The 27,018-nt window shown below is 38.6% G+C and overlaps 1 protein-coding gene across 1 annotated transcript; it reads right to left on the bottom strand.

The window, feature by feature from the left end:
* Positions 1–112: 112 nt before the first annotated feature.
* On the bottom strand, positions 113–25,057 carry PSMC6 (proteasome 26S subunit, ATPase 6). The gene is made up of 14 exons (XM_006053989.3): positions 24,900–25,057; positions 23,845–23,924; positions 23,714–23,753; positions 23,413–23,465; positions 20,461–20,528; positions 20,102–20,216; positions 15,083–15,170; positions 13,740–13,801; positions 13,534–13,657; positions 13,114–13,175; positions 11,572–11,692; positions 11,347–11,427; positions 4,199–4,270; positions 113–611 (listed from the first exon to the last, which is right to left on the bottom strand). The coding sequence occupies exons 1-14, from the start codon at positions 25,024–25,026 to the stop codon at positions 493–495; spliced, it is 1,212 nt and encodes a 403-aa protein (XP_006054051.1). The 5' UTR covers positions 25,027–25,057; the 3' UTR covers positions 113–492.
* Between the last annotated feature and the right edge of the window lie 1,961 nt (positions 25,058–27,018).

Genomic DNA, 27,018 nt, shown 5'->3' with positions numbered 1-27,018 from the left:
TACGATCTAAATACAAGTTCATCTTGGTTATTAGTTTATTATACTTACTAAAGAACCTAATAGACCATTGTAAGTGTAGTCTTATAAAAGACAAGAATATTTGTAGGAGAACTAAATTAAACAGATTTTATTAAACTTTTTAGGATGAGGAAAACAAGTGATATAAAATAAGTCATAAGAAATGCTCCCTGGTACTACTATGTCAAACCATTTTCAAGGTTTTACAAAATACTCACACAGCAAATACAAAAAGCTTCAACATACTCTTCTGACTTCTGCTGCAATAAATGCAACATTAACAAACATACAAATTTCCTCTGTACTTCTTAAAAGCAGAATTACTGAATTACTAATTTTTACAATGTTAAATTCATACACATTTTTATTCATATGCTATTAATGAGATCATTGCCAATACATACATTATTTTCCTTAACTTTTTTAAAACTAAGCCAATAGATGTCATGCAGCCATCAAAAACCTTACAGTAAATTAAACAGGTTTGTAGTCCAATTTAGACTCTAGCTTCTTAGAATCAGCCACTTTTCTGACTGCTTTCATGAAGTCTTCCTGTACTACAAAATCATGATCGGCACGAATTGCAAACATACCTGTGGAGAATAAAACAACATGACTGCTATATTTAATATGTGATTATTTATTATAAAATAATGAAGCTATATTTAATATGTGATTATTTATTATAAAATAACGAAGACGGGTAAGTGAAATGGGTGAAGGTGGTCAAAAGGTACAAACTTCCACTTAAAAAAGTAAGTCCTGGAGATGTAATGTACAGCATGGTGACTATACTTATTAACACTGCATTTTATATGTGAAAGTTGCTAAGAGTAGATCACGAGAAAAATATTTTTCTATGTGTGATGACGGAATGTTAACTAGACTTTCTGTGGTGGTCATTTCATAATATATACAAATACTTAATCATTATGTTGTACACATGAGACTAAATGTCAATTTAGTTTATATATCAATTAAACCTATATCTCAATTTAAAAACCTTTAAAAGAAAAGTAAATAATGTAATATTATTTTATGGAATAAATGTGAAGGAACCCAGATGTACTACTTCTCAGCAAGCAGTTCCAATTTGTTAAAAACCACTATCATTGTTCAACTGATTTCCATAGCTATAGTGCGCATTATTTTCCAAACCAAAAATTAGGAAACAATGAGAAAATTATCTGGATACTTAACTCCAGCTCACATAGTCCCTGTATCCAATGGCATCTTGAAAAAACAAAAGTGAAAGTAAAAGAGAAGTCACTCAGTCATGTCTGACTCTTTGCAACCCCATGGACTGTAGCCTACCAGGCTCCTCTGTCCATGGGATTTCTCCAGGCAAGAGTACTGGAGTGGGGTGCCATTTCCTTCTCCAGGGGATCTTCCCAACCCAGGGATCGAACCCAGGTCTCCTGCATTGCAGACAGATGCTTTACCATCTGAGTCACCAGGGAAGCCATCAAACAAAACCCAACTATCAACAATACATACATACACATTTTAGGCAGATCTTTCCTAACTCTACATGCAGCAATCCCCTGGAAGGAGGGAGTGCATGTATGGTTTGCTGCTGCTGCTAAGTCGAGTCAGTCGTGTCCGACTGTGCAACCCCAAAGACGGCAGCCCACCAGGCTCCTCTGTCCCTGGGATTCTCTAGGCAAGAACACTGGAGTGGGGTGCCATTTCCTTCTCCAATGCATGAAAGTGAAAAGTAAAAGGGAAGTAGCTCAGTCGTGTCTGACTCTTTGCAACCCCGTGGACTGCAGCCTACCAGGCTCCTCTGTCCATGGGATTTTCTAGGCAAGAGTACTGGAGTGGGTTGCCATTGCCTTCTCCCATCTATGGTTTGGGAAAACACAAAACAACTCCAGTAACTTTGATATCTTTTCCTTGTTAATAATCAAAAACTTAGAGAATAAGAATTAAAGTCAACAGTAGGCTTTAACAAAAGCCAGTGGCATTATTCATAAGAAAATTTACCTTTTGCATGTACAAATTGATAATATGACTTTCATATTCAAATACCACAATTCAATTTTTGCTTTCAAATTTTTGACAAGTTACTTGTCAAATACTACTTGACAAGGAGGTAAAGATTTGTATGTGTTTTTAAAAAACATTAATTGTGTCATAGATGTAGGTCCCCATATTAGACAAACCTAATTTCATGATAAGTTAAAACTGGTAAAATAATCTACTAAATAAATGAATCCTACTACTGTTTTCACTGAGCATCTGCTTATACTGAATTTTCACTAACATTAAATGACTGGATTGCAATAGAAAATTTCAAGGGTTGCTTCCTGTCTTCCCTTTTAAGATTTCTACATAATAAATCTTGGCAATAGTTATTCTGTGCTATCCTCAGAAATTAGGTGAGTGGAAATGACTAGTTTTTTTAATAGTGAGGTTTTAAAACCTGTTTAGAAGGCTGTAATTTAATTAGGCAAGCTATTTTTCCAAACCTTGTGCATATTACTGTTTCCAAATAATTTTTAGTGAATGAGTGAATCTGAGATACATTCTCAAAAAGAAAAATAATCTCAGGATCTGAATGGAAAAAGACAACTATAATTGAATTAAATATATTTTAACTCACAGAAAGATATGTTAACAAAAAAAATTTGAAGCTGAATAAAAAGAAAACCAAAGAAATTCAGTTTGTCTCCAGATGAGAAGCATAAAAAGCTTAAATTTTAATCCACACGTTACAATTCTTTATTGGGAAAAAGCTAAAAATAAACTTTAAAAAATGTGGGGGAAAGAATATAACTTAATGGAATCAGCTTTTAAGATTATGATACTGCTTTTGTTTGGATTTCAGTTTCACCAAAATAATCTTCTAATAATTTGGTCCAATGTAGATTCTGAAAGGAGAATGTCATAATTTAAGTTGTGGGGTTCCCTGGTGGCTCAGTTGGTAAAGTGTCTGCCTGCAATGTGGGAGACCCAGGTTCGATCCCTGTGTTGGGAAGATACCCTGGAGAAAGAAATGGCAACCCACTCCAGTACTCTGGCCTGGAAAATTCCATGGACCGAGGAGCCTGGTAGGCTAGAGTCCATGGGGTTCCAAAGAGTCCGACACGACTGAGCAACTTCACTTTTGCTTTGCTTTTAGTGTAGGTTACTGAGTTTACCTCAATATTTTGGCTTATTAATAAGCCAATTATTAATTGTTAATAAGCCAATTAACTGTGACTTCTACTCAGAGTTTCTGGACCTGCAGATTTTGATCTAGATACTGAGTCACAGTATACCCATGAAGATACTCCTATGGAGAAGCATGTCTGAGCAGCCTCTTTAAACACTGGTGAATTTACAAGAAATGTAAAAATAAGGCTAAAGGTAAAATGAAAACAAGAGGAAATCACATATTGTAATACTTAAAAACTGTTCATATGCAACCTATGAAAGTCTAAAATCTACTGTAGATATTAATTTTTTTAATTTAAAAATTTTGTGTGGAGGACAAATCTAAGTGACTCTGTAGGGTTTTAAAGCCACTTGGTACCAGAAATAAAAATCACACAATTCACAGAGAAAATCATACTAAAAAACTACTACATTTCCACAAACTGTATGAACACAAAACTCATAAATCCAGCTTTCAAACTGGCTGACCAGTGTCAGAAGGCCTGTCAACCATTTTGCAGCAGATGGAGTGACCCCCAGTGCTGGCCCGGCTGGGTTTCCAGCACAGGCGTGGCAGTTCTGAACGGTCTCAGACTTACTCCAGGGGGACAGCATGCTATCACATACATGTTTTTCCATACCCTACCCAGAGGCATCTGTAAGTGCCAAGAAGTTAACTTTCCCAAGGGGATCTCGTCCCATGGAGGAATAGAGGATAAGAGCTGGTAAATAAATGCTCTGGTCTCCCATATTTCAGCCAGACAATCCTGGAAAGAATTCTGTATGTTTCTCTGAAGCTTCATCAGAATCAAACACCTCCTGCCTACAACAGTTACTTTAGCGATGTACCCTTGTAACAGCCTTCCCTCTTCACATCTCACTTGCCCTGTTCTCTCCTACTTCTTGGAATCAATTTCCCAGAAAATAACAAGCACTCAAAACCTTGCAAAGTCCAGGCTCTGCATCTGGACAAACATCAGCACATTTTTAGTAAATTAAACAAATCGAAATCAAGAGTAAAAACTGTACTTTAAAGCCTTACCTGCTTCAGTACAAACATTTCTTAGGTCTGCTCCATTAAAGCCATCTGAAAGCTTCACAATTGCTTCATAATCTGTTTAAGAAAAATACTGGAAATTAGTTGTAAAAAAAAAAATAGTTACAGTAGACCTTTACTTGATTTATGACCATATAGAAAATTTAAATTAAGAGCTTGCTTTGAAATAAGTCAGCTAGGCAACATCTGTGTCAATATTCCACAAAATCAACAACTAAAAGCAATACTTCTGTTAAGTAAACCAGCACCAAGCAGAAATAAACGTACTTCTAAAACTCTAAAACCAAGAAACAATCAAGATCTGAAAGCATCTTAACCTGTTTGTACACAGAGGCACAATTAAACACATGTGAACTTCACGTATCTGTCAAGTTATGACTCTAAAACTGTAACCAAGTATCTAATTTGAACAAATTCAGAACATTCAAAACCAACTGTAACCACAGTGGAATTGAATCATTAAAATAAATACAAACTACACCAAAAATAAGTCATCAGACATCATTTTACCACACACAATTTTAAATGCTAGCATGACTATTGGCTAGATTTTCTGGTTTCTGTGAAAGCTCCAAGTGGTGAGATCTATGATAACAGTAGTAGCTAAGTGACCTTTCTGTCCACATGACAGACTTGAAGAGCTGCTGATTAGGGCAAGCAATTATAGACTTGATGAAGGATAGGAAGAAGAGAGGCAACAAAGGCTACTACAATGTGAAAATCTGTGATAAGACACCCTTGTCAGGCAATCTAGAATATGTGAATCTCTATTTGAAATCACATAGACAATTCATCAATTAGTCTTCACTTATCTCTCTCTCCTAGATCATTATCATCAGCAAAAAAAAAAAAAAAGTGTTGTAAATTCCTCCATCTTAAAGAAAACTCCCCCAGTTCCTATTCTCCATTTCTGCTGCACCTCCAGGTCTTCTCCCCTTTGCTAAAGAACTCCTAAAAGAAGCGTCTGAACTCAATGCCTCATGTCCTCATCTCTCTGACATCCATCTGCATAAGGCTCTCACTCCAATTTCTTTTCATGAGATCACCAATGATCCTCACCTAGTAAATCCAATCTCAGAACTCTTCTTATCAGGCCCACTGTCAGCATTTGACAGGAAATTAGTCCCTCCTTAAAATAATGTCTTCATTTATCTTCCAGGATACCATCAGTTCCTGGTTAATTCCTACCTCTGTGACTATCCTTTCTCAGTCTCCTTTGATGGTTTTTCCTCTCAACTTCTTAATGCTGGAATTAGCTCAGTTTTTAAAACCCTTCTCTATCCATGGTCACTTCCTTAGAACCATTTTTATGCTGACATTACCCATATTTCTGGCTTCAGCACAGACCTCTCCAATGAACTATTGATGCACCAAGAATTACTAATCAACATCTTTATTTGGCTATCTAACTGGCATCTCAAATTAAATATTGCCAGAATAAAATTCTTCATTCTCCCTCTAAAACTTAATCTTTCCCGTCTTACCTCAAATTTAATTGATGGCAATTCCATTTGTCCAGTTGCATGAATCAAAAACCTATGTCATTCATGGTTCTTCTCTTTAGCTCACACCCTACATCTGATTCATTTGCAAGTCCTATGACCTCTATCTTAAAAACATGTCGAGAATCACATTAGTACAAAAGATGCTGCTGCCTCCTTAAACCAAGCCACCATCATCTTTTGCCTGCATTACTGAAATAACCTTATCGATCCTCTTGTTTATATCCTTGTCCCTCTAGCTGTAGCCAGAATGATCTTAATTAAGGTAAGTGAAATTTGAAAAATTTACAAATGATATAATGCCTGGAATTTAAAAAGCCAAAGAGAAAGTAAGAGGTAGAAGAGATTACAGATGAAACAAGATTGGCCAAGAGTTAATTACTGAAGCTGGGGGAATTAATACTTGATAAGATTATACTCATCTCTACTTTTATGTATTTCCAATTTTCTGCAATAGAAGGTTAAATAATAAAAAGGTCATATCATTCCTCTGCTCACAATCCTCCAACAGTATCCATACCACTAAAAACAAAAGCCAGAGTTCCTACTCAGTGGCCTCAATAAGGCTTTACACAACCTGATTCCTATTACTTCTATGATTTATTTCACTTGCTGCTGCTTCAAAGTCACTTCAGTTGTGTCTAACTCTTTGTAACCCTAAGGACTGTAGCCCCCCAGGCTCCTCTGTCCATGGGATTTCCCAGGCAAGAACACTGGAGTGCACTGCCATGCCCTTCTCCAGGGGAATCTCCCCAATCCAGGGATCAAACCCACCTCTCCTGCATAGTAGGCAGATTCTTACTGCTGAGCCACCAGGGAAGCCCACTTCACTTGCTACTGTCCCACTGACTCTGCCACAGACACTTTGATCTCAATGCTGGCCCTAGAATGTTCCAGGAATGCATCTACTTCACAGTCTTCTTACTTGATGATCCTTCTGCATGATCTTCCCCCAAATATTCTTCTAGGTCACTACTTAAAAATCACTTTGGTAAGGCCTTCCCTGTGCTTCCCCCTCCTTACCTCCATTCAAAACTGTATACATGTTCATACCTGCTCCTGACATTACCTATTCCCCTTTTCTTGCTTTATTTTTCTCCATACTACTTATAATCACCCAGTAACTATGTTATTAGGCAAGTCAAGATGGCAGAGTAGAAGGACATACACTCATCTTCTGCAAGAACTCCAGAATTACAACTCACTGCTGAACAAATGTTGACAGGAGAATGCTGGTTCCCACCAAAAAGACACCCCATGTCCAAGGGCAAAGGAGAAGCCCCAGCAAGACGGTAGGAAGGGCAAAATTGCGTTTAAAATCAAATCGCATACAACCAGAGACACTTGGAGGGCTCAAACATACCTTGTGTGCACCAGGACCCAGAGACCCCACAGAGATTGAGCCAGAACAGTGTCTGTGCGTCTCCTGTGGAGGTACAGGTCAGCAGTGGCCTGCCACAGAGACAGGAGCTCTGAGTGCAGCAGATCTGGGTATGGCATAAGCCTTCTTGGAGGAGGTCACCATTAACCCCACTATAAAGCCGCCAGAACTTACAGACAACTGGGGAAACAGACTCCTGGAGGGCACAAACAAAACCTTGTATGCAACAGGACCCAGGAGAAAGGAGCAGTGACCCAACAAGAAACTTCCCCAGACTTGCCCGCGAGTGTCCAGTCTCTGGTGGAGGCGTGGGTCGGCGGTGGCTGCCGCGGGGCTGGGGGCGCTGAGTGCAGCTGTGCGTGCACGGGACCTTTCGAAGGAGGTCACCACTACCTTCATCACCTCCACCACAGTGCGGCCAGCCAACAGGGAGGGAACACAGCCCATCAACAGAAAGTTGGATTAAAGATTTACTCAGCACTGTCCCAGGGCTTGTCCCACAAAACAAGAACCAGTTTCCCCCTCAATCAGTCTCTGCCATCAGGAAGTTTCCATAAGCCTTTTGTCCTTATCCAGCAGAGGGCAACAGAATGAAAACCACAATCACAGAAAACTAATCAAACTGATCTGGACCACAGCCTTGTCTAAATCAAAGAACTATGACACATGAGTGTACCGGCCTCCTAAGATGGACGGGTCATGGTAGAGAGTTCTGACAAAACATGGTCCACTGGAGAAGGGAACCCCATGAACAGTATGAAAAGGCAAAAGGATAGGACACTGAAAGATGAACTCCCCAGGTCGGTAGGTGCCCAATATGCTACTGGAGATCAGTGGAGAAATAACTCCAGAAAGAATGAAGAGATGGAGCCAAAACAAAAACAACACACCCAGTTGTGGATGTGACTGGTGATGGAAGTCAAGTCCGAAGGTGTAAAGAGCAATACTGCATAGGAACCTGGAATGTTAGGTCTATGAATCAAGGCAAATTGGAAGTGGTCAAACAGGAGATGGCAAAAGTGAACATCAACATTTTAGGAATCAGTGATCTAAAATGGACTGGAATGGGTGAATTTAACTCAGATGACCATTATATCTACTACTGTGGGCAGGAATCCCTTAGAAGAAATGAAGTAGCCCTCATGGTCAACAAAAGACTGCAAAATGCAGTACTTGGGTGCAATCTCAAAGACGACAGAATGATCTCTTTTCGTTTGCAAGGCAAACCATTCAATATCACAGTAATTCAAGTCTCTGCCCCGACCAATAATGCTGAAGAAGCTGAAGTTGAAGGGTTCTATGAAGACCTACAAGACCTTCTAGAACTAACATCAAAAAAGATGTCCTTTTCATTTTAGGGGACTGGAAAGCCAAAGTAGGAAGTCAAGAGATACCTGGAATAATAGGCTAATTTGGCTTTGGAGTACAAAATGAAGCAGGGCAAAGGCTAACAGAGTTTTGCCAAGAGAAAACACTGGTCTTAGAAAACACTCTCTTCCAAAAACACAAGAGAAGACTTTACACATGGACATCACCAGATGGTCAATACCAAAATCAGATTGATTATATTCTTTGCAGCAAAAGATAGAGAAGCTCTATACAGTTGGCAAAAACAAGACCAGGAGCTGACTGTGGCCCAGGTGATGAACTGCTTATCGCCAAATTCAGACTTAAATTGAAGAAAGTACAGAAAAACACCAGGCCATTCAGGTATGACCTAAATCAAATCCCTTACAAATATACAGTGGAAATGACAAATAGATTTAAGGGATTATATCTGATAGAGTACCTGAAGAACTATGGATGGAGGTTCCTGACATTGTACAGGAGACAGAGATCAGGACCATCCCCAAGAAAAAGAAATGCAAAAAGGCAAAATGGTTGTCTCAGGAGGCCTTACAAAGAGCTGAGAAAAGAAGAAAAGCTAAAGGCAAAGGAGAAAAGGAAAGATACACCCATTTGAATCCAGAGTTCCAAAGAAAAGCAAGGAGAGATAAGAAAGGCTTCTTCAGTGATCAATGCAAAGAAATAGAGGAAAACAATAGAATGGGAAGGACTAGAGATCTCTTCAAGAAAATTAGAGATACCAAGGAACATTTCATGCAAAGATGAGCACAATAAAGGACAGAAATGGTATGGACCTAACAGAAGCAGAAGATACTAAGAAGAGGTGGCAAGAATACATGGAAGAACTATACAAAAAAGACCTTGATGACCCAGATAACCACGATGGTGTGATCACTCACTTAGAGCCAGACATCCTAGAATGCAAAGTCAAGTGGGCCTTAGGAAGCACCACTACGAACAAAGCTAGTGGAGGTGATGGAATTCCAGTTGAGCTATTTCAAATCCTAAAAGATGATGCTGTGAAAGTGCTGCACTCAATATGCCAGCAAATCTGGAAAACTCAGCAGTGGCCACAGGACTGGAAAAGGTCAGTTTTCATTCCAATCCCAAAGAAAGGCAATGCCAAAGAATGTTCAAACTACTGCACAATTGCACTCATCTCACACACTAGCAAAATAATGCTCAAAATCCTCCAAGCCAGGCTTCAACAGTATGTGACCCAAGAGCTTCCAGATGTTCAAGCTGGAGTTAGAAAAGGCAGAGGAACCAGAGATCAAATTGCTAACATCCGCTGGATCATCGAGAAAGCAAGAGAGTTCCAGAAAGACATCTATTTCTGCTTTATTGCCTATGCCAAAGCCTTTGACTCTGGATCACAACAAACTGTAGAAAATTCTGAAAGAGATGGGAATACCAGACCACCTGACCTGCCTCCTGAGAAATCTGTATGCAGGTCAAGAAGCAACAGTTAGAACTGGACATGGAACAACAGACTGCTTCCAAATCAGGAAAGAAGTACGTCAAGGCTGTATATTGTCACCCTGCTTATTTAACTTATATGCAGAGTGCATCATGTGAAATGCTGGGCTGGATGAAGCACAAGCTGGAATCAAGACTGCTGGGAGAAATATCAATAACCTCAGATATGCAGATGGCACTACCCTTATGGCAGAAAGCAAAGAAAAACTAAAGAGCCTCTTGATAAAGTGAAAGAGCAGAGTGAAAAAGTTGGCTTAAAACTCAACATTCAGAAAAGTAAAATTATGGCATCCAGTCCCATCACTTCATGGCAAATGGATGTGCGAATAGTGGAAACAGTGAGAGACTTTATTTTTGGGGGCTCCAAAATCACTGCAGATGGTGGCTGCAGCCATGAAATTAAAAGACGTTTGCTCCTTGAAAGAAAAGCTATGACCAACCTAAACAGACTGTTAAAAAGCAGAGACATTACTTTACCAACAAAGGTCCATCTAGTCAAGGCTATGATTTTTCCAGTAGTCATGTATGGATGTGAGAGGTGGACCATAAAGAAAGCTAAGTGCCGAAGAATTGATGCTTTTGAACTGTGGTGTTGGGGAAGACTCGAGAGTCCCTTGGACTGCAAGGAGATCCAACCAGTCTATCCTAAAGGAAATCAGTCCTGAATATTCATTTGAAGGACTGAAGCTAAAGCTGACACTCCAATACTTTGGCTTCCTTATGCAAAGAACTGACTCATTGGAAAAGACCCTGATGCTGGGAAAGATTGAAGGCGGGAGGAGAAGGGGATGACAGAGGATGAGATGGTTAGATGGCTTCAATGACTTGATGGACATGAGTTTGAGCAAGCTCCAGGAGGTGGTGATAGACAGGGAAGCCTGGTGTGCTACAGTCCATGGGTTCGCAAGGAGTCGGACATGACTGATCGACTGAACTGAACTGAACATACTAGACTGTTGACTCTGAAGAACACAAAGGGTATACGCATTAGCTCTCTGCATAATCGAAAATCTGTGCATGACTTATAGTCAGCCTTCCATATCCATGATTCTGCATCTGTTCATTCAACCAAAGCCAGTGAGGTAGTACTACAGCATTTGCTAGAGAAAAAGATCCCCATATAAGCTGATCCACACAGTTCAATCCCACGTTGCTCAAGAGTCAACTGAATATTTTACTCACTTCACCTGTCTCTCCTGACAAGTCATATGATGGCAGGAACTTGTCTGTTTTGTTCATTGCTATATCCTAGGCACTTAGAACAACTCAGCATAGAGCAGATGCTCAATAACTATTAGCTGAATTCAAGACCACCGTGTTTCCTGAATCTAAAACTCAATTTGGCAGACTATCGGTAATATCCAGTAGTATTTTGCTTCATGGTTACTAAATGTGAATATATAAAAAATAAGCTATTTCCTTACCTATTTCACCATGCTTTGTAATGGGACCTGCATGGATTTTCAATATATCTAACCTTGCTTGTTCGTTTGGTAAATCAATATCTGAAAATAAGAAAATTATAAAAAATTCTATTACAGTCAGGTTTTTTCTTTGTTAAATAGAGTAGGGGGTGAGGAGGAGGTTTGGGATAGATAAATAGACATAGACGAAGAGAAATGGACAGCAGGCAAAGAATTTTAACTCACGTATTTTTCTATCTAATCTGCCTGGACGAAGCAAAGCAGGATCCAGTGTATCTGGTCTGTTGGTAGCCATGATCATTTTAACTCTATGCAGAGTATCAAATCCATCCATTTGATTCAGTAGCTAAGAATGTATTTGTGAATATAAATCAAAGGTACATTTTATAAAATATCCCAACCATTAAAAAATTCAAGACAGAACTTTTATATGCCTAAAGCCATGAAATGCATTGCTTACAGATAGATATATGAGGTACAGAATGATCATTTGATGGAATATTTTTTTCTTACATAAAAGGATGTATTTTTTATGCTAAAAGTTCCAAGATAGATTATTTAACTATATACCTTTCTACAGCTTTCAGACTAGGTCTAATAAATCCGAAGGCATCCATCTAATCAAAAATTATGAAACTAAACTATGTGGATCTGATTTCCAATGTTCGAATTTTTTGATAGAATTAGTTTTAAAGTAAAAATAATAACTAACATTTCAAGTGCTTATGGTATGCCAGATATAAAATTTACATTAGCATAACTGGACACAATGATTTTCTACAAACCTGATAATAAATCCATTAAATATCTTTTCAAATAATTCTATTATACATAGAAATACTGAGACACCTAACATATTTCCTTCGATTTCTAAAGTCTTCTTGAGTAAATGCTGGAAAAAACTGCATTCAATAACATCTTTAAAACAAAGCTAATCTAATAATATGTCTATTTCTTTATGTCAACATGTCTAACATTCCCAAAATGTTAGCTAATAACATATCAGCTACATGAATAAAACTAGCATGTGTTGCTTTAAAAATAATTCAATTTAAGGCTTATCAAAGACTCTACAACTAATTTTAAACTACTGTGTATATTCTGAGCAGACCAGAAACATGTATAAAAAACAATTTTCCAATATCCCCACTAAGACAGAAACTGACAATGTATTACCTACGCTACCTATCTATTTATAGAAGTTGGAAAATGTGTTTAAAATCTTGCCATCAGTTTCACAGAACTTAAGAGTGGGAAAAAGCTTTAATATACATTTCAATATCCCAGCATCCATCTTCAATAATCAAAACAATTTTAGCCTTCTTTCGTTGTCAACAATAGAGGAAAGTATTAGTAATTTTCAGAATAGCCTAATACATAATCACAATTCATTTACTGTTATCAGTTTTAATATATTTGTCACTTGTAAAATATCTTTATAAAACTAATATAAGATCACATTCACAACATAAATACAATATACAATTTAAATATTAAATGGCCAGTCTGCTCAAAAAACAGAACAGTACAGCCAGCAATAAATCAAATGAAAATCTGTGGATATCCCTATTGTTTTCTAGGACTCATTTTCTTACTAGAGACTGTGCCAGAGAAAAGTGCTCATTCCTGGCAATATTTTCTAATTTCATATGTAAGTGCATTCTTCATTTAAACCATTGTACATATTTTGACTTTCAAATATCCAATGTATACTTATTCATTTTATAAATACTGATTTTCTTCTAAACCACTTTTACCAAATATTACCTCCATTAAAGTTCTCTGAATCTCTCTATCGGCTGAAGTACCCTCAGAAAACCGGCGACCACCTAAAATAATGATATGGAAACTTATGTGTTACTCTTCCTCTTTAAGCATCATTTAAGAAAACAATACGAAAATGATAGTTATAGGGTTTAAAGTATTAAGATGAAAATTAATTAACAAAAATTATACTGATAGAATTTATTTTGGTATGTTTCTCATTTTCTCAATGTTAAAGTTTATTTATTAAGATTGGTTAAACTTTAAGAATCAAAAAACAGTAACATTCAATTCATCTTGCTACTTCACAGAAGTTGCAATTAGAGGTGAAAAGAGATGGAAAAGTTTCTTTTAGATTAAAAAAAGTTTTCCTAACACTTTCAAGTAAAGTTTAAAATAAATTTTAAAAACTGTTATTCTTACCAATAGCATCTATTTCATCCATAAAAATGATGCATGGCTGATGGTCCCTGGCATAATTAAACATTTCTCTGATCAAACGAGCACTTTCACCAATGTACTTGTCTACTATAGAACTAGATACAACCTGATTAAAGGAAAAACATTAAGGTAAACATAAGACAATTCAAATTTAATTTCAACAACTACACAAAGAATCTTCCCTTTACCTTTAAGAAATTGCAATCCAGCTGGCTAGCCACAGCTCGTGCCAAGAGTGTTTTTCCTGTACCTGGGAATGAAAAAAAAAGTAATTTTTGAAAAGTAATATAAATTTGAGGGGAAATAAGATAAATTTTCAAAAGCTTTTAAGAATGTAATCCTTTGAATAGTAAATTTTGCAAAAGGAGGCTAAGTCCTGAAGAGAATTTCCATTTTATTCAAAATATCCTTTCTAATTTTATTTTAAGCCAATCAAATACTAACTAGAAATATACCAAACCCTACTTACTAACAAACTATGATGAAAACTTGCATATTAAAATCCATTGGTCTATACTACACACTAAGTGGATCTTTATTTTGGTATGATATTGTAATATTAAGTATTGGCTATTTGGAAACTACTGATTCAGTGGATTATTAAAATCTTCCAAATACTGGCATTTTCCATTATACAATATTTAAAAAATCACATTTGCTAATACCATCACCAATCTCATCCTGTCCTGTATTAACACACTGGGAAAGTTGTCAAACTCATAGTACCAGATATAAAGTTTTCAAAAACTAATTTTCATGTGAAAAGTTCCAATTTTATCAACGGTTACAGATGGGGCAGTTGTTTAACATGATTGGCTAACTTCATTTTCTTAAAAAATATTTGCAAGATTACCAATAACCAGTCTGATAATTAATTGTAAATTTTTCTTTCAAGTAAAATGGCACTCTGTGAAAAGCAACGATCAGCAGGCAACTGTATAACAGCACAAATGGTTTTCCTGGCGATATCTACCCTATTAAGAATGCAACAGAAGTACTTTATTTTCCATTTCCTCACAAAATACAAGACATTATTCAAGGATCAAAAGTTCGTATTTTTACCAGTTAATCAAGGACATTTTAAAGTGAAACTGGTCTCTTTTCATACTGCACATGTTGAATGGCCACAAAGACAATGACTATTGTAACATTTTGTGCCACTGACTTAACTGATTCATGATACATCATGAGCAGCCTTGAACCATCAACACAGATGTTAGCTGCCTTTTTCACTGTGTTGACATCTTAGTATTACAAGAGTAAGTTCTGACCTTGCAGATGCCCTGAAAGTATCTCTGGGATACCCATGGGTCTGTGAACCACATGGGAATACTGGCCAGAATCACACAACATGTTAAGATATATACTTATGAAACATAAGACGAAGCAAGCCTAAGAAAATTATAGATACACATCTCCAGTTGCTTCCTTACTCTGAACAGAATGAAGGCTGAAATGGCAACATTAAATATTTCCATCTTATTGTTTTATTCATTGATTCATACTGAGACAGATGAAGCTTAATACCAACCTGGTGGTCCATATAACAAACAGCCTTTTGGAGGTATTATTCCTACACGCTGGAATAATTCTGGGTTTGTAAGAGGTAATTCTATTACCTAGAAAAGAAGTTACAGGTTCTTAAACAGTTAGTTAACATTTTAACATACTTTCAAATATTTTAAGTACAATATGAGCTGTTACGTACACGCATAATTCATAATAGATCTAGAATTCGGTGCTATATAAAACCATTTATATTAGAGGTCTTTTATCAGGCAGATGTAAGATATCTCTTAAATCTAAAGAGCTTAAAATATTTTAAAAATTAATTAAAAAGCATGTGGCAGAACTTCCCTGGTGGTCCAGTGCCTAAGACTCCACACTCCCAATGCAGAAGGCTGGGCTGGGGAATTAGATCTTGCATGCTACAATTAAGATGAGGACAGTCAAATAAATACATAAAAATACTCATTTTTAAAAAAAAAGCATGTGGTAATTTGTACTACTTATTTAACACACTTGTTAAAATAACCACACCCTTAGCAGAAGTGATGGTTGCACAGGCATATAACCTGTCAAAACATACTTGAACTGTACATTTAAAAACTTGTACATTTATAATTTCACTGAATATAACCTATGCATCAACAAAAAAATTATACTACAAGAAATCAGTTAAGCAAAAAAATCCCAAAAAGATCCACACTACTTTGCATTTGAATACAACAAAAATAAGGATAAAACTGCCACTGAAAGAAATGTTATTTAAAATTTTCTTAGGTTGCCATTTGTCATGGTCTTAATAAAACCGTAAGTTCTGCTCTTAATGTTCTAATTCAGTTCAGTTGCTCAGTTGTGTCCGACATTTTGCAATCCCATGGACTGCTGCGTGCCAGGCTTCCCTGTCCATCACCAACTCCTGGAGCTTGCTTAAACTCATATCCACTGCACTGTTGATGCCATCCAACCAACTCATGCTTTGTCATACCTTCTCCTCCCGCCTTCAATCTTTCCCAGCATCAGGGTCTTTTCCAATGAGTTAGCTCTTCACATCAGGTGGCCAAAGTACTGGGAGTTTCAGCTTCAACATCAGTCCTTCCAATGAACATTCAGGACAGATTTCCTTTAGGATGGACTGGTTGGATCTCTTTGCAGTCCAAGGGACTCTCCAGTCTTCTCCAACACCACAGTTCAAAAGCATCAATTCTTCAACACTCAGCTTTCTTCACATTCCAACTCTCACATCCATACATGACTACTGGAAAAACCATAGCTTTGAACAGACGGATCTTTTTTGGTAAAGTAATGTCTTTGATTTTTAACAGGCTGTTTAGATAGGTCATAGCTTTTCTTTCAAGGAGCAAACGTCTTTTAATTTCATGGCTGCAGCCACCATCTGCAGTGATTTTGGAGCCCCCAAAAATAAAGTCTCTCACTGTTTCCACTATTCGCACATCCATTTGCCATGAAGTGATGGGACTGGATGCCATAATTTTACTTTTCTGAATGTTGAGTTTTAAGCCAACTTTTTCACTCTGCTCTTTCACTTTATCAAGAGGCTCTTTAGTTTTTCTTTGCTTTCTGCCATAAGGGTAGTGCCATCTGCATATCTGAGGTTATTGATATTTCTCCCAGCAGTCTTGATTCCAGCTTGTGCTTCATCCAGCCCAGCATTTCACATGATGCACTCTGCATATAAGTTAAATAAGCAGGGTGACAATATACAGCCTTGACGTACTTCTTTCCTGATTTGGAAGCAGTCTGTTGTTCCATGTCCAGTTCTAACTGTTGCTTCTTGACCTGCATACAGATTTCTCAGGAGGCAGGTCAGGTGGTCTGGTATTCCCATCTCTTTCAGAATTTTCTACAGTTTGTTGTGATCCAGAGTCAAAGGCTTTGGCATAGGCAATAAAGCAGAAATAGATGTCTTTCTGGAACTCTCTTGCTTTCTCGATGATCCAGCGGATGTTAGCAATTTGATCTCTGGTTCCTCTGCCTTTTCTAACTCCAGCTTGAACATCTGGAAGCTCTTGGGTCACATACTGTTGAAGCCTGGCTTGGAGGATTTTGAGCATTATTTTGCTAGTGTGTGAGATGAGTGCAATTGTGCAACAGTTTGAGCATTCTTTGGCACTGCCTTTCTTTGGGATTGGAATGAAAACTGACCTTTTCCAGTCCTGTGGCCACTGCTGAGTTTTCCAGATTTGCTGGCATATTGAGTGCAGCACTTTCACAGCATCATCTTTTAGGATTTGAAATAGCTCAACTGGAATTCCATCACCTCCACTAGCTTTGTTCGTAGTGGTGCTTCCTAAGGCCCACTTGACTTTGCATTCTAGGATGTCTGGCTCTAAGTGAGTGATCACACCATCGTGGTTATCTGGGTCATCAAGGTCTTTTTTGTATAGTTCTTCCGTGTATTCTTGCCACCTCTTCTTAGTATCTTCTGCTTCTGTTAGGTCCATACCATTTCTGTCCTTTATTGTGCTCATCTTTGCATGAAATGTTCCTTGGTATCTCTAATTTTCTTGAAGAGATCTCTAGTCCTTCCCATTCTATTGTTTTCCTCTATTTCTTTGCATTGATCACTGAGGAAGGCTTTCCATTCTCTCTCCTTGCTATTGAGCCACAGTCAGCTCAATGCCCTAAGACTGATTCAAAGAAAGCAAAGTGAGGGACCAAAAAGGTGAGGATTTGACTGTCCAATTTAAACTCTTCAGTCCGAGTAACTAGTTCAGTTCAGTCGCTCAGTCATATCCGACTCTTTGCAACCCTATGGACTGCAGCATGCCAGGCCTCCCTGTCCATCACCAACTCCTGGAGTTTACTCAAACTCATGCCCAATGAGTTGGTGATGCCATTCGACCATCTCATGGTCTGTCACCCCCTTCTCCCCCCACCTTTAATCTTTCCCAGCATCAGGGTCTTTTCCAATGAGTTAGCTCTTCACATCAGGTGGCCAAAGTATTGAGAGTTTCAGCTTCAACATCAGTCCTTCCAATCAACATTCAGGACTGATTTCCTTTAGGATGGACTGGTTGGATCTCCTTGCAGTCCAAGGGACTCTCGAGTCTTCTCCAACACCACAGTTCAAAAGCATCAATTCTTCAGCTCTCAGCTTTCTTCACAGTCCAACTCTCACGTCCATACGTGACTACTGCAAAAACCAGAGCCTTGACTAGATGGACCTTTGTTGGCAAAGTAATGTCTCTGTTTTTTAATAGGCTGTCTAGGTTGGTCATAACTTTTCTTCCAAGGACAAGTGTCTTTTAATTTCATGGCTGAGGTCACCATTTGCAGTGATATTGGAGCCCCAAAAAATGAACTCTGCCACTGTTTATCAGTAACTTGAAAGAGAAACTTTTATTGAGTAGTTTTGCACTTAAGGTATGATTAAGACATACCAAAATTGTGGGCAATTAATATTCTCAACTGTCTGCAGATGGAAAAGGGGACTGCATGTTCATGGTCTGTGTGTGTCTGTATGTGTTTAATTAATATTCTCAACTGTCTACAGATGTCCATGGTGTGTGTGTGTAATTAATATTCTCAACTGTCTGCAGATGGAAAATGGATTGCATGTCTGTGGTGTGTGTTTATGTGTGTGTGTGAGAGAGAGGAGAGAGAGAGGGAGATTCTGCTCCTATGGCTGATGCAGGAAACCACTGTAAAAAATTTCAGTGTTTCATGAAGCACCAGTTCTCTCTCTGCCCTTTCATTAACTACTAAGTGAAAATAACAGGCTTTTATTTATGCCTAAGCCAGTGCTTCCTCAAGTATGGTTAAAAAAAAAATTAAAAAAGCTTGGTTTCATAATCATCTGGAATGCTTGCTTATTTTTGCATTTTAGGCCACACCATGAGGCACATAGGATTTCAGTTTCCCAACCAGGACTGGAACCCAGGGTCCCAGCACTGGGAGTACAGAGTCTTAACCACTGGACAGTAACGCAAGGCCCCCAGAATGCTTGTTTCAATGCTAATTCCTGTGGATTCTACCCCTAATCCATTACATCAAAACCATGCAGAGAGCTTAAGAATCTGTACCTTTAATAAGAGTTCGAGGAAATTTAAAGTGCTGAAATCAGATAATGTAAGCTTTTCTGAATAACCAAATTCATTCCTGAGTATCTCCATCCTAAATTAGGATGAAATCAGTAGGACAATGTAATCTGCTTAAAAGAGAATTGTTAAGAAGCTATCTGTGCTGTGAAGCAAGGCAACCCTGATTTGATTCTTCACCTAAGAACTTAATTGTTTCTGTTGTCCAGTCGCTAAGCTGTGCCCCACTCTTTGCGACCCCATGGACAACAGCACACCATTTAAGCCATCCAAAGCCAGTATTTTTCTTAAATGACAGTAAACAGTTTTAACAAAATAAAATATGTAAGACACAGATAACTTACTCTATTATAAGGGTAATAGTATAACGAGGTTATGGGAAAAAACTACATTACACACACCATCCAAATGTGCTCCAACCCAAGTAAACTACAAGATCATCAAACTAACAGATGGCATGAGCATTGGATTATATCCATTATTCAATATATTCAGTATATGTCAATTATTCTTAGTTTTTTCCCCCTTCTTTGTCATAAAAAAAAAAAGAGTAAGATTTTTCTAACATCAAATTATCTCCAAATTAGAAAAAAACCTGTAATTTTTATAGCTAGAGCTTCAGAGCTATTTTTCTCTCAGCAAAAATACTATTTATATAATATTCAGTAAACATTATTTGGACAAAGTAGTTTTACATCCTCTCTCTTCCTTCAGGTATTTCTTTTTCATGGTCACTTGTTTATTTTTGATACAAATGTACATGACGCGTCTTAACAGACAGCCCAGCTACCACCACACAGGTAGGGCGTGGCCACTAGGACAGAGGTGGGGCAGGGAGAGGAGCTGGTAGGCTGCCATCTGCCTCTCAGCCTCCCGACTGCCGCCCAGGCTCCAGAGACCCAGACACCACAGGCTCTGGCCTTCAGGCATTTTAAAACCAGTACTATTCCTTGGTAAGTTCAGAGAACAAAGCATACACTACCAACCTCTCTTAATTCCCGAATCTGTTCTGATAGCCCTCCAATCTCAGAATAAGAAACATTCCCAGGGTCCTCATGAGACATGTTGTAAACCAATGGATCCACTTCTCTTGGCAAATATCTGTAATGATAAAGTGTGTACTTTTCTTTTAAAAGATGTATTTTGCCTCAGCCTACAAAAAGTATAAATGATTTGCTTATACAAGAACGTGTACGAGATCTTATAAAATCATGTTTAAACTAATCTGAAATTAGTAAAAGCAGAAAAATGGCAAAATATTCAGTGATCTCAGGAAGCATCTATTTTGGATAAAATCTTCCCTCCACGACAATAAAAGGTTAACTAAATAGTATAAGACACCTACCTCATGATAGTTAGTGTAGTCATATCCAAAGCAACTCTTGTTCCTGGCTTCAGCTTACTTTTGTCAAGCTAATTTTATAAAACAGAAAGTGTCACATAAACACTTGAAAGGGGGTATAACAGTCTAACAAGAGCACAGTTAGAAGCCAAATAAGCATTTTTACCCTTCAGAGAGAACACTAATATTAGATTATAAACAACATGCAGTTCTGCCTCTTAAAAAAGTGCCCTTTTGTGCAATCTCACTGTGAAACCCCTAATACACAAAATTTGAGGAGGCAACGACTTTGTTTTTGAAGCAGGAACTGACTGCAATATTTTACTTTCAAAGGCTCACTATTTAATAGTTTTGCTCATCATTTTGATTTAGGCACTGACTTTTGACTTTGGAAACTGGTAGCAAAGTATATATACAGAAATTCCTTAGTCAACATTTGTGAAGAAAGAAAGGAAAGCATCTTACAAGTACGTCCATTAAATTTATTTTAAAAACTAATGGTTTTGAGAAGAATATACTCTATGATCACAGTAGATAAGGGAGAAATGCACTGTTTCCCTCTAGAGATTTAGTAAAATTCTAAAGAATAAAAAAAATCCCAGCAACCTTCATTTATGCCTTTGCTACATGTCAGACACCACGGTAAATATATTTTATGTTAAGTTGAATCATACTAAATAATTTATTGGCATATTTAGGCAGTGTAACTTATTTGGGTAGAACTGGATAGAATCTATCCAAAGAGATTCAATCATGCTCAAGCTGTTTGTCAAAAAGTTATTTTTCAATAGTTTAGAAAACTGCTTGTTAATACAATTTCAGAATCACACAAATTACTGAACACTTTTCACAGAATTTTGCAGAGAGTGCTTGGTTTAGGATTTAGTGCCAGTTAAAATGAAGTGAGAGGCTTCCCTGGTGGCTCAGTGGTAAAGAATCTGCCTGCCAGTGCAGGAGAGAAATGCAGGAGACATGGATTCAATCCCTGGGTCAGAAGATCCCCTGGAGGAGGAAATGGCACCTCACTCCAGTTTTCTTGCCTAGAAAATTTCACGGGCAGAGGAGGGCAACAGTCCACAGAGTTGGGAAGAGTTGGACAAGATAGAGCAACTTGAAGTGGAAGCAAGCTAAATACTAGGTTTAATATAATGGATTAAACTAAAAGTATTTCCCAGATACAGTAGTTCCCCCTCCCTTATTTATAAATGGAAACTTTATCATAATAAATATGTATGTATAGGAAAAAATACAGCACATATAGGTTTGGTATATGCCTAGGTTTCAGGCATCCACTGGGAGTCTTGGAACATATCCCCCACGGATGAGGGACTACTGTACTTGAAACAAGAGCTTAAACAGAGATCAATAAGAAGTTATTTCATTTATATCTATAGGCAATATATACTCTGGCCTTTCTAATATTTTTCAGCATTCAAATGCTCTATTGCCCTCATATAGTCATGAAATATCTGTAAATGCCAACTTCTGGCATCCAAAGGGTCCTGAAAGGGACATAGATATTCTTTATAGGATTAGGCATCTAAAATTTTGATTTAGAAAATATCATCCCACTTATATGTAAGCAAAAATCTTAAGACTGAACTTTGTCCCTGGGTAAAATTCCATTCTATAGCCATGTCGGATCAATGTTTTAAAACCTAAACCTGATATAACAAATACTCAAGAGAAAGCTCTTTCAATGAGTTTTTAAAAATCTGCTAAAGGCATTTCCTAAAGAATAGAGTAGTACATAAATTGGCTTCAGTGGTTACTAAATAATTCAAATCTATTTCTCAGTTTTTGACTGCAAAATAAAACTTGGAGTTATCTCAATTTGCTTATTCTGCTGCTGCTAAGTCACTTCAGTCGTGTCCGACTCTGTGTGACCCCACAGACGGCAGCCCACCAGGCTCCGCCGTCCCTGGGATTCTCCAGGCAAGAACACTGGAGTGGGTTGCCATTTGCTTATTCTAATCTAAACCAATTCACACAAAATCAATTCAACCTATAGTAAAGTTGGTAAGTAATATTTCTGAACGTTTAAAATGCAATTTATAAGGTTTAATACTTTTAAGTCTTCTTCAAAAAGAGACATTAAAATAAAATAATGTGAATTATTTTTCAGTTCTAAGATTCTTTGATTTCTCTGTGTGTAGAGTTGACTGAGCTAATGCAATTAAGCAGAAAAGTAGACTACCAGGATGGCTCAGCTGGTAAGAATCCGCCGGCAATGCGGAACACCTGGGTTCAATCCCTGGGTTGGGAAGATCCCCTGGAGAAAGGAAAGGCTACCTACTCCAGTATTCTGGCCTGAAGAATTCCATAGCCAGTATAGTCCATGGGGTTGCAAAGAGTCGGACACGGCTGAGCTTTCATCAGGAGTCAAATCCATGGTTTGAGTTTGCTGCTGCTGCTAAGTTGCTTCAGTCATGTCCGACTCTGTGCAACCCCAAAACGGCAGCCCACCAGGCTCCCCCGTCCCTGGAATTCTCCAGGCAAGAACACTGGAGTGGGTTGCCATTTCCTTCTCCAGTGCATGAAAGTGAAAGTGAAGTTGCTCAGTCATGTATGACTGTGCGACCCCAAGACGGCAGCCCACCAGGCTCCCCCGTCCCTGGGATTCTCCAGGCAAGAATACTGGAGTGGGTTGCTATTTCCTTCTCCAATGCGTGAAAGTGAAGTCGCTCAGTCGTGTCTGACTCTTAGCGATCCCATGGACCCCAGCATACCAGGCTCCCCCATCCATGGGATTCTCCAGGCAAGAGTACTAGAGTGGGGTGCCATTGCCTTCTCCCATGGTTTGAGTTTAGGCTTTGCTAATAATTAGCTATATCTGAACAAGCCACCTTCAGGAGTTATGGGCATAATTTCTAACTTTTCTTCCTGGAAAATTAAATAACTTATCTCAAAGCACTTTTGTCAATTATGAAGCACTATACAAATATAAAATGTTACCTGTCGACGACAACCCACAACATATCTCGGTCCATTTGTAGCTTTAACAATGACTAAAGGGGAAAAAAGAAATGAAAAAACAAATTGAAACATAGAAAGTAAAAACTAAATATATCCACATTGATGGCACGTTGAGTTTTATTTCTGTTCTCCAAAAGACAAGAGTTGAAAGAAAACTCAGTCTATGCAAGAATATCATCCACCTTCATTATAATCATTTAAGCAATAAGCATTCAAAGCGGGTGACAGAAAGGAGATAACCCTGCTCTTTTTGTCTTTACTAACAATCTAATACACTTACATTTTTCTTCAGTTAACTGCTTAAGTACTTCACCCACAATCTAATAAAGAAAAAAGAGAGCATTATTTTTTGCCAAGAGCTTAAAAAAATAAATCACCATCACCCTCTACATCCCGAACTCCATTACCTACCTGCCCAACACTTTGTAGAGCCTTCAGATCATTTTCAGATTTTTCATACTGCTTGGTAAGTTCTTTTAATTGTTCCCTTACTGAAATAATATAATTTGAACATTTTGAATTAAGTAATCTTTGCGAGTTTAAGCCACCAAATCTTAATTTTTGTCTGTTTCACTTTACATATATTTTATATCCAATGAATCAAACCACACAAAAGTAACAATGCTGTTTGTAGATGACATGTTTCAAAACGAAATATTTCAGGGAAAGCACGTATTTTTATTTTCTTGATCGGCAATACTTACTTCTTTGAGCACATTTTAGGTAACATTCTTAACAAATATTGACCTTCTGACATTTCCGAATCTGAGATTACAAATCCGAATAAGAGTTAGACCGTCCTCACTTCATCTATTTACATGCACTGTTACCCTCTGGCTTTCTAACCTAAATAAAGCTCCACAGAAGTATGGTTAAGGTTTTCATTCATTACGTCGGTGACGGTGCATTAAGAAAAAAATGCAACTTTTTTATTTAGTTCAGGAGGTAAGGGAAACGTGTGTAATTAATGCAGTACAATTCATAACACGAGTAAAGATGAAAAGGGCTATTACTGACTGATACGCCTTATCCCTTAAACCCCACGTTCGGTTTTCTACTCCACTAACAAGCCAATCCCCCTAGAATCTCATCTCTTGCTTGAGCTTCTTTGACTCAAGTCTTCTCCCCGCTGCGGGTCCCGGGGCTCCACCAACACCGCACTCCTTGCACTTCAACCTGGGAAACATCTCTGACCAACTTCTTCCCCACTCTTTGTCGGGTCATTTTCCACTTTCATCTCAGAACTGGGGATGTTCTGTCTGTCACCTGGACCAGACTAGATCATTTCCACGCCCGAAAAGGCTCGGCTTCCCAAGTACTGGGCGGAATGACAAAGCGCCTTGTCCGTGGACTGAGGCCTTCTCATCCCCGGGACTCGATTGCCGAACTCGGCAAAAGGCCTCCGCTTCGGCAGAGACAGAAGCGGGTCCAGGTACGAGATTACGTGGAAAGAAAGGTGCACTCACACTCCTTGAGACGGCCGTCAATCTCTTTGTGCTCCAGCAGTTTCTTGCGGTAGTCCTGAAGCGCCTTATCTCTAGGGTCCGCCATGATGAGAAGCCGTCGCTCATAGGGGATGCCGGGAATGGCCATGGCCGCCCGGGCGGGGGAAGGGGCGGGGCGAGGGAGAAGAGCCTCCCTGGAAGGGCAGGTTCGCAGGTGACCCCGCCCTTTCGGGTTGGCTCCGCCTCTTCACTGCACTTCTCCAACTTCTGCGTCTAGGGCGCCGGAGCCCGCGAAAGGAGACCTCCACCTACACCGTCCTCTGCTGGTCGGCCTGGGTAGAGCAGGGCGCTGTCCCCTGAGAAGCCTTGGTGTTTTTAAGTCATGCTGTCCTGGAACCACTAAAGAAATGTAATAAATTAATATGAGAGTAAAATAGAGAATATACATATTTCTCTAAGTAGCGCTGATGGCTTTTCGATGTATACCTGTTGGTATAACACAATACTATCTAGGATCTCCAGGTACAGAAGGAGTAGGCTATTGATTTATTTCTTCATTCAGTGAATGAAGTACTAAGGATTTGATCTGGTGGGAAGATTAAAAAAAAAAAGATTTCAAAGTGTAATAAATGCTGTTCAGTTCAGTTCAGTCGCTCAGTCGTGTCCGACTCTTTGCAACCCCATGAATCGCAGCACGCCAGGCCTCCCTGTCCATCACCAACTCCTGGAGTTCACTCAGACTCACGTCCATCGAGTCGGTGATGCCATCCAGCCATCTCATCCTCTGTCGTCCCCTTTTCCTCCTGCCCCAATCCCTCCCAGCATCAGAGTCTTTTCCAATGAGTCAACTCTTCACATGAGGTGGCCAAAGTACTGGAGTTTCAGCTTTAGCATCATTCCTTCCAAAGAAATCCCAGGGCTGATCTCCTTTAGAATGGACTGGTTGGATCTCCTTGCAGTCCAAGGGACTCTCAAGAGTCTTCTCCAACACCACAGTTCAAAAGCATCAATTCTTCAGCACTCAGCTTTCTTTACAGTCCAACTCTCACATCCATACATGATAACAGGAAAAACCATAGCCTTGACTAGACAGACCTTTGTTGGCAAAGTAATGTCTCTGCTTTTGAATATGCTGTCTATATTGGTCATAACTTTCCTTCCAAGGAGTAAGCGTCTTTTAATTTCATGGCTGCAGTCACCATCTGCAGTGATTTTGGAGGTGAAAGGGGCTTGGCTCATTTCTTGGAACAGAGAGAAGGCCAATGAGACCGGAAGGGATGAGTTGTGGAGATGAGGGGCACAAGATAAAGATGATGAAGTAGGCTGAGTAAGGAATGTGAAACCTGATAGAACTGTCTATAAGATTTCTGCACTTTTGGACAAATGAATCTTTCAAAAATCTCTGTAAAATGAGTATAATGTTTTACCTATCTCATAGGGATGTTATGAGTATTAAATAACACAGTGTGCCTCTAAGCTATTAATACATGTGTGCATGCTCAATCGTATCTTACTCTGGCAAGAATACTGGACTGGGTTTCCATTTCCTCCTCCAGGGGCTTTTCCAAACTCTGGGATCAAACCCATGTCTCTTGCATCTCCTGCACTAGCAGGCAGAATCTTTACCGCTGAGCCACCAGGGAAGCCCCAAGTATTCAATAGTGTTATTTTAAATTATTTATTTTAAGAGTAGTAATGACCTCAAATTTTGTGGTACAGATCCACATTGCTGTACCTCTTCTCAGCATTATTCCTGGAGAGAATTTGTAGTTGTTTCAACAGAATCAGTCGCATTCCCGACTCCATTTGCTGTCATCTCATCCAGCGGCTCTGATGTTTGAATTTAAATAGGTATATCCTGTGTATGCATATGAAGTTCAAATTCAAGTAAATTTAACTACCAAAAATTTTGTTAGGAAATTAAAATATTAGAAAATATAAAAGATGTCTTCGAATTTACTGGGAAAAAATCTTATGGACATTGTGTGAATATTCTATTCTGTTTTTTTCCAAATATAACTGGAAATTGCAGTTAGACAATAAACAAGGAAGGTGGACTGAGCAGGGTTAGTCCCTTCTCCCACTCAGGTGCAATTATTCTGGTCTAACTAGTCTATCCATACCAGAGTATTTCCCCTCT

Source organism: Bubalus bubalis, chromosome 11 (assembly GCF_019923935.1).
Source record: "Bubalus bubalis isolate 160015118507 breed Murrah chromosome 11, NDDB_SH_1, whole genome shotgun sequence".
NCBI lineage: Eukaryota > Metazoa > Chordata > Mammalia > Artiodactyla > Bovidae > Bubalus > Bubalus bubalis.
The sequence above is the reverse complement of the archived record's forward strand: the minus strand, read 5'-3'. Positions and strand labels throughout refer to the sequence as shown.